The 8,918-nt window shown below is 42.5% G+C and overlaps 1 protein-coding gene across 3 annotated transcripts in view; it reads right to left on the bottom strand.

Annotated features, from left to right (window-relative positions):
* Positions 1–223: 223 nt before the first annotated feature.
* LOC146186806 (transmembrane protein 245) overlaps positions 224–8,918 on the bottom strand; it is a 67,970-nt gene continuing 59,275 nt past the window's right edge. For 2 of the 3 annotated variants that reach the window (XM_084607431.1, XM_084607429.1), the window contains exons 15-16: positions 4,824–4,877; positions 224–388 (exon numbers count right to left, since the gene is read on the bottom strand). In XM_084607431.1, coding sequence (XP_084463557.1) covers positions 4,859–4,877 — 19 coding nt within the window. In that variant the 3' untranslated portion in view covers positions 224–388; positions 4,824–4,858. The remainder of the gene's footprint in view (positions 389–4,823; positions 4,878–8,918) is intronic. The other variant, XM_084607430.1, reaches the window with a different exon arrangement.

The following is an 8,918-nucleotide window of genomic DNA, read 5'->3' as shown; positions in this document are numbered from 1 at the left end:
ATCCATAATAAATGCACAATGTGACCGGCAAAATGATCAAAGATTCTTTGGTGTTAGTAGTGCTCAATTTTGCCTGCACTAAACCGAGCAGAGCACGAAGTATTTGTGACATTGCGAGTATTGCTCCTGCACATTTCTTGAAAGCAGTAACATTGTGTTAATCCGCCGAGCTGCAACGAACATAAGTATGTGGTGAAATAGCGCACAGGGTAAAAATTAAAAGGTGCTTGCACGAGCCAGAAGATTAGCCCTATAAATAGCTGATGCCCTTGTGCGTGGCAGACGGAAGGCATGCAATGGCTGAGCAAGGCACAAAATGACTAGCAGCAGGAGGGGAGGAGGCAGGACATCCATGGGCACACCTCAAGTGCTTCATCTGCTGTTGTACCTGAAATGGAGCACACAACCATCTCATTACCATGAACTCTACTATGTGTCACTCGTTCCACTTTCACATTTCAGGTTTTCATTGCCTTTGCAGCTGTGAACTAACCGTTCACAAAACTGACACATGTATACATTGAAGTACAGAGCTGCAAAATACTTGCAAGGAAGCAGACATTGATGCATTTAAAGGAGTACAGACACCTAATTTTTGGTTTTGTGTTTTCATCATTACAAATAATGATGCCCAAGACTTTACAAGGATCACCACATCATATTCGCCTATGCTTGCTGAATAATTCATAATTGAATTTCTTTTCTCGCCTGTTTCGGTTTCAACAGCTGAGTGATGGCTGTGACGTCAGTCTCTCTAGGTCATGTGAGATGAAAATACAGCGATGTAATTATTCCTCTCTCATTTTAATGCACTACGATAAAGCCAGCCTGCCACAAGACCAGGAATCAAAAGTGAAGAATCTGCGATTATATCGCTGTTATTCATGCCACGCGTCAAGACTTGATAGTGACGTCACGGCCACCTCTCAGCTGCTGAAACCAAAACTGATGAGAAAAGAAAATTCAATTATAAATTATTTAGCACTTATAGGCAAAAACTGTGTGTGAATTGATATACTGGAATAGCTTAGGCATCATTAACAAGAAAAATGCCACCGAAATTTGGTGTCTATAGTCCTTTAGGCCAGCCTTTGCCCAAGCATTAACTCCATGTCAAGACAGGTTTACCATGTCTATTCTAATCGATCAATTTGAATGATGGTGCAAAATGGCCAATACTGAGCAATCCAGGCCACTTTTGGACAAGTGGTCCTATACGCTTTAGGGACTTGAAGGGACAGAACACTGGATTTTACCCGTGGAATTTTTTTTGGCCCAATGGAAAGATTGCTGTCTACAATGTTAAATTCTATAGCAGTTTCGGTAGAAATGCTGTAGAAAATTTTCACCGAGAATTTTTCGATCAGTGCATGCGCCTGTTTTTGTGTGGTCTGATGCTGAAAATCATGAGCAGCGACTGCAATGACGACTGGTGGTTGACAAAGAAGATGTACTGAAACCAAATATAAATTTCACTTGCGAGACAGTAATTAGACATTCTTTTGCGTTGAGTAGTGTCCTCTTCAGTTTCCACACTCAAGGCTGTTAAAGCACAATCACTTATGCCTTGTCGACGAAAGTTTTAGTGTGCACAATTAACACTTTATCCACAACACTGTGGCACTATCTAGTGGCAAAAGCTGAAAGCATGCCTTTCACGATGCGAGAGGAGGGGTGGTTTTTATTTAAGGGCGCACTGGAGAAAGCGCAAAATAGAGTAAATTATGACGAGCACTCCTAGAAGAAAAACGAACAGTGTGCACTTGCGAAAATCGGCTATATTTTGCTGAGTAGTCATGTGGGGTACTACAGTGAAAGAAATAGGATTTCTCCACAAGATAGCGCCTCAATTGTCTTTATGCAATTCTCATGGCAAATTAATATTGTAATGCTCGGTCTGTACTATATTAGGCAAGTTTTTTTTCATTTCCACCATAACCTCGTGACATTTTTCCAGTGTTGCAGTGTTGTGTCCCTTTCAAGACCATCCGTTGTGCTATCCTCTGTTTGCCCATGTTCTGTCCTGCTCTCACAGCTAGCACAATATCATGAACATTTCTTCCTACCCTATGTCATTATTTTCCTCAGTACCTCACTGAACTGCCTCTGTTCAGGCCTTCTGGTTATGCTTCAAGTTTCTGCCCGATAGGAGAGTAGTGGCAAGATACTGAGTGCCTTTTCTCAAAAGGGATATTGGCAAGCTGCTATTCACAGCCCAAGAGTGTCATGCAAATGCACTCCACCTCATTCTTATTCTCCCATCAACAAGGATGGGTTGTCAGAGCTGGCGTAGGACAGGGTTCAATGGATGTAGCTAGGCTAATAATCAATGGAGGTGATGCATGCTAATGTCTAAAAATTTGCATCTAACAAGAGCATTATAAAACCAAGAAATATGCTTTTGTGGCCCTAGGTCGGTAAGCAGTATGCTCGTTCATATGCTCTACGAGTAAAACAATGTGACATGCACAATAGGGCATAAAATGAGAGAGAGGCATTGAATGGTTCAATTTTTGTACATGTGATAATAACATGACTACAAAACTAATGCAAAACAAAATATACACACAATAAAAGAATTGCTATGTAAGGTGCACATGCTCATTCAAAGCAAGTTCATTCCTCGCAGGCACTGAAAAATGGCGTCACCACACCATGAAAAATTATGAGAGCAATGGCCTGAGCATTGTGTTGTCCACCAGACGTACCAGCGAGATTCTGCAAGTGACAGATACTGTGCCTTTCCTTTCCTGTTAACCAATTATAGAACGCCGATGAACTATGATGCATTTAACGGAATGCTGGTTGTGCTACACCAGAGTCCCTCAATGACGCCGCGGCACCAATTACCATATCAACCCCATCTTTTAGTCATTTAAGCACTTCTTTTCACACGTTTCATTTATTAACTTTTTGCAGACTGCAGTTAGTTTACTACCACTCTTTACGCACTTTCTAACCATTCCCACCCATTTGTGCACGCAAATCGATCTTTCCCACCACTGAAATTTAAGCCTACGTCACTGGACGTCAAGCACCATGTGTCGCCATTACTCTGTGCAGCTATTTTGCCGTCTGACTGACTTAACTGGCTCTAATTAATTACCTAGTTATTTTACATGCACCAAATTTGGCACACAAGCTGTTTTTTTATGCTCTTTCAGATGCTACCATTGATCTCGCTCTACGTCGTTCGAGTTCAACATAATCAAGCTCACACAAACTGCTGACCAAAACCCCGCATTAATGCTTGCGCATAATGAATCACTTTAGTCGCGAGCGATCTGGGTTTAAATATGCAGATTAAAAAGGTTGTGTGTACACAAAGGAATTTAGCCTTTGATGGCCCGTTTCTTGGTCACCATGCAAGACTGGATGCTCACTCACTGAGTTGATGAGATCGGCTGTATTGGATCCTATTTGTCACCATTATACAAATAAAGTCTGTCAGAATCAGCTAAAAGCAAAGTAGACAAAATGTGTAATGCAGTTTGCACTGGTTATCGAACGATCATCCTATGTCATGTGGTGGCCGATGCACTGCCCATAACAAAGGCTCCATTCATCCGCACACTTGACAGGCTGACTGCCTTCATTTAAATTTGTTATCCTACTGGTAATGCGTTATTTCAGCCACGTCACTGTTGTAGCACTCCTTAACTCAATCAGACTAGGTTTGAAGGTGGTGGGGCAGCGCCATTTTTCGACACCTCCTAAGAACCAGCCCAACTAGCATAACCAGTCCAAAAGCGTGCCCAGTCAACATGGTTCAGTGGACACAAAACACCACATGGCATGCCAGAAGCCACATTTTGATAGAATTTTTCTGCGCTCCAGCAAATGGCATTCCTCTGAGAAAACCTATTATACCTAGTTCTCATACTTCTGCGCTATAGAGTTTCTGCATACCACCATCTGTTTCCATCAAATTTCGGCACCCCTATTTTCGGCCTACCTGCAACAGCTTGGTTGTTGCGGCACTAGAGGACGCCGGTTTGATGGAGGCACCCCCTCCACTATGGTGTCCCTTCATAGCCCATGTCAATTTGGGACATGCCAAAAAACAGACAGCTGAGCCAGACTGCCACAATTCCATCCCATTCCTCTCTATATCGCCCTCGGTTTTTCAGCGGTTGAAACAACACTGGCCTTAAGTAACCAAAGGTTGCCAATGCACAATATGTGAGTTGCAGGATATTACACTACACAGGCACTTCTGCTATCTCCCTCTTCACAAATAGTTCCAACCAACAGATTAAACTAGCTGTGCCTCAAAAGCAGACAGAAAACAACAAGCTTTGCTTTTGCCATCAAAGTAAGACCAAGAATCAAAGCAGCAACACTGTACACCTGGTGTCAGAAGTCAACGGGGCAAGCAGTTCACTAAAAAAAGGCTACTTCTGAGCAGCCTTGCCGCACAGCTTCAAAATGACTGGCAGTCTGTCATGTTCACATACTGAAGCACAGGCTGCTTATTTTGATTTTGGGTTGCACATAAACTTGTTTTCGCAACTCACATGCCCCACAGACTTTTGATTCCGGGTGTACTATCAGGATCAGTATGAGCGACACCGCAATAGCGCTGCTCCAGGCACTTGCATGGAATAGCTCATACTGAGTGCAACAGTACCTCATGGTCGAGTGTTATAAGGTGAAGCCGGATCCCGCGTCATCCACGCAAAAGCAAACCATGCTGTTAGACATGTAGGCAGTCAGCAGAGCCACAAAAAGGGAAAGGGGGCACAGCTTTCATAATGTAAAGAAGCAAAAAAATAAAAATCGTGCAAACAAAGGCACCCCCCAAAAGCAAACAGGCCTCTCACCTTGAGTCCACAGGGTTGGTGTGCACCATGCCACGCTAGTCTATTGTGAACATCCTAAACAGAAGCAACACCCATTGGCACCACAACCAAAACGGCAAGAAGCAAAATGAAAGGTGACTGCATGCAGCACATCTCGCAGCTGGTGATAATGAACAATCAAAGCTGCCACTGTTCCAACTGTACTCGTTAAAGGAAAAAGGAAATGCACCCAGCCAGCACCAAACCACACCAATGACAGGCTTTGAGAATAATCCGATTTCTCTTGTCACTGCATCCGGCTTGGATAGTAAGAAAGTATGCTTGGCAGCACCTTCTCTGCATGCATCACATTGTTTGGGAGACAATACGCTACCTTGAAGATCACAGTTCAATGCTGATTTAAGACCTTTTCATTTACCTGGATAAGCAATGGAAAAAAGTACATATACCAAACTTTTGCTTTATGCTTTCAAACGATGCATCAGGCATTAATGTACATGGATCCCTTTGCCGAACTTCCCTACGGCTGCTGAATAATTCAGAACTGAATATCTTCTCAGTGCTCTTTCAGTTTCAACAACTTAATGACGTCAGTGACCTGAAAGATGGCTTTGGGTCACGTGAGTCTTGAAACAGGATAATAGATTATTGCTGATACGTTGATTGCTATCATGCCAACTCTCGAAGTAGGATGACCAGCTATGTGTTGGCGATTGTATTGTGCTTTTTTTTATGCCTCGCATGACTTAAAGCCATCTTACATGCCACAACCATCATTTATTTGGTTGTTGATCAACCCTGGGATGAACAGTTATTATTTAGCACCCAGTGGCAAACATCATGTGATGATCTATTAATTCTAACGTCTCATGTATCATTTCAGAGAATAAAACATTTAAAAGAGTACAGACACCCCATTTTGGCTGCACGTTTCTTTTTTTTTTGCTTTGCAATAATGCGTAAGACAGCATTATATACACGGACTGCTACATGGAATTTGCCTACGATCAGTAAATAATTTATAATCAAGTTGTTGTTTTTTTCGTGCTGTTTCGACATGAAAGAAAGCACTTGCTTGTGACCGATATCATTCGAGATCATTCTCGGCACATCTTGTGTACGAATAATATGACACAAGTCATGAGGCAGCAGCTTCAACATCAACAAAGAAACAGTAACAAGATCCGCATCAATGTATCAAATTATTTTGCAATCCCCTTCTACTCGATATATCCAGGACCGACTGTAAAAATTATTCAGCAATCATGATAAAATGCTACTTGGTGATCCATGTATGACTTATTATTAAGAAGAAAATATGAAATCAAAAGTTTTGATACTCCTTTGATATGAGCTAGCTAACCCCAAAGTAAAACCAAGAACGTTTACTATTTATAAGCCTAACATCATCCTTTTCAGTGATCAGTGAGGGGCTGACCAGTAATGATGGCATCTACCAGACTTGTGGCGAAGTGCTACCAGCATAACAGCTCTTGGAAAAATCTGATCACAGCTGTTTCTCTTTGCCGTTATACACACTGTGTGCTTGCCCTTTGGAATGTATTAGAGGCATAGATGCAGAGCCAGTAGTGCGCGCACAGGAATCCATCATTAAAACGGTATAATCATTAGATATAAATAAATCGTGGGAAGCATTTGAAAGTTAGCTTGAAAGTAAACTGCACACCGTTCTGGGCAGGCATCAAATTTACCAGCTGTCACTCAAGCACACAGTCTAGGTCCCTTGCACTGCAGTGTCACCTGCAGTTGCTGCACCACAAGTCCACTCTTTCGCTTGTGAGCTTACGGCGTAATGGGCCTGAACATCTGGCTTCGTTGAACTAGACGTAACCTACAATGAGCAGAATGAAGTTATTTTTCTCATGTATATAGTAGTACATTAAAAGAGAGCGTTATAGGGGAAGCACTTGTCTTGTCTCTAGGCGTTCTGGCTACGTGCGCAGAGCCGCCTTCAATATGTCCTGCAAAATTCAACAACTGTGGTTTACAGCAGCATGTCCCGCTCAGCGAAGCATGCACCAGAAAAGATCTCAATTTTGGAGAGACCCAACTCCTTACTGTAATCAGCCGAGGAAGGTGACTCGTTCTCGCAACAGCATGATTTTGTAGGTGTTGAGTATTAATATTAAAGTTTCTGTTGCATGCAGGAATAAACAGTAGTATTACTGCAGTCAAACCTCGTTATAACGAAGTATTACGGGGTGCAAAAATCTGTTAATTATATCCGATAATTGTTATAACAATGAGCGCCCAAATTCGTGTAAATAAGTTTGCTAATAAAGCGGAACAAAATATGCACTAATATAGACAACACAAAGGTGCGAAAATGCACAATTTTTTAATTAGAAGCTTATTATAAGCATGAAATCTCAATTTTCATTTCGTGTTGGTAAGAAAACATGAATACTAAGAAAGTATGTTTTGGACTTTGCGGAGTGTGGCGCGCTCGCACGGGTCGGTCGCAGTGGCAGAGGCACGGCGGGGGCACACGCCATGAAGAGGCAATGGTGATGATATGCCGGTCACATGCCTGTCAGCTGTTGCATAACCAGACTCCAGCAGCGGTGGCGGCGACGCTCGAGTCCGGCCATGGCCGTTCATGACCTCCGAGATCACCACGCGTGGATGTGTGATCTCGGAGGCCATGGGCCGCTGGTGCCAGTTTCGGTCGCCGTTGCTAGATGACGCGGCACGTGAAAGCGTGGGCATTTAAACTATTTAAATACACTTCAGCGGCGCCGCTAGAGTCTGGCCATGGTTGTTCATGACCTCAGAGATCACCGCGTGCGGGAATGTGATCTCGGAGGCCACAAGCCATTGGCAGTAGTTTTTGTTCCTGCCGCTAAATGACTCAGCATACAAACGCGCAGAGGATATAAACACACTTCTATGGCAGGCGATTCAATTGATTGAAAAATTTTTTTATATTTTGCCGTTTCAATTCAAAAAACTGCTTTGTTATAACCGATCTAGCGTCAAATTTTGAAATTTTTTGTTCGTTATACACAAAGAACTCCATATAAATAAACAATAGACCAACAAAACTTTGATTTTAGTTTGTTTTATCCGATAATTCGCTATATCCGTGTTCTTTATAGCGAGGTTCGACTGTAGTTCATGTCATGTTGCCGTTTCCCTAGTCCGTTATCTGCACTGTTTTAAGCCACATTTATATGCCAACTGCAGTAGAACCCTACAGTTACAGTCATTGTAAAAAGAAAATAAAAAAAAAACATGCCAGCTCGAAAACATAATGACGGGGTTCCACTATAGTAGCCTACCTTGCCACAAGAATACATACTGTTTCCCAGTGCTTCACTAAAATGCCGTGCTAAAACTGTGCAATGTTGATAGACCTAAAGCTGCCGCCAGCAAGCAATTCTGTCTAATTTACAAATCTGTCTGCAGATAAAAACAGTTTATGACTCTTTCTGCTCATTACCCTAACTGTACACTCTTCAGCCACCCATCAGGCAATGCCTTTAAATACACAGCTTATACAGGACAGGATATAGGCTCCAGAATCCTGTGTAACCTCGTCAAACTATAACCAGAGTTGCAAGTTATACCAAGTGCGACTGCACACTTTGTGCATTTGAAACGTTCACTGACTACACAATGCCTGCACCACCGACACAAATCAGGTTACCTAAGTTTGGTGCTAGTGCCATTTTTCAATATTTTGTTTCAGATTTAATGGATGCAGCAAGCCTTTGCTCCAAGAAAATACCAGCTCTTTCAGTCAATAATTTCTGGGCATGAACGATGAATAAGAACTAACAATGTGCCAAGCCAAGCTTTGTTCACACAACTTTTGTCCCTATCCACATACAGTAAAAGCTCGTTAATTCGAACTTCACGGGACCGGGAAAAATGTTCGAATTATCCGATGTTCGAATTATCGAATGGCCTCGAAAAAACTGGCCAAAACCGTCTGTACTACGGTAAATGTACCGTATTTAGTCGCGTAACGAACTCGCTCGCATAATGAACCCACCCAGCCCCGATTTGTGCCTACGAATCTGAAAGAAAAAAAAAATAATAATAAAGGCGCCAGTCGTTAGCGCGTCCCTCTGTTTCGCGCCTTCACGGTCC

Source organism: Amblyomma maculatum, chromosome 6, assembly GCF_055883805.1.
Source record: "Amblyomma maculatum isolate TAMU_Amacu chromosome 6, ASM5588380v1, whole genome shotgun sequence".
Lineage (NCBI taxonomy): Eukaryota > Metazoa > Arthropoda > Arachnida > Ixodida > Ixodidae > Amblyomma > Amblyomma maculatum.
The sequence above is the reverse complement of the archived record's forward strand: the minus strand, read 5'-3'. Positions and strand labels throughout refer to the sequence as shown.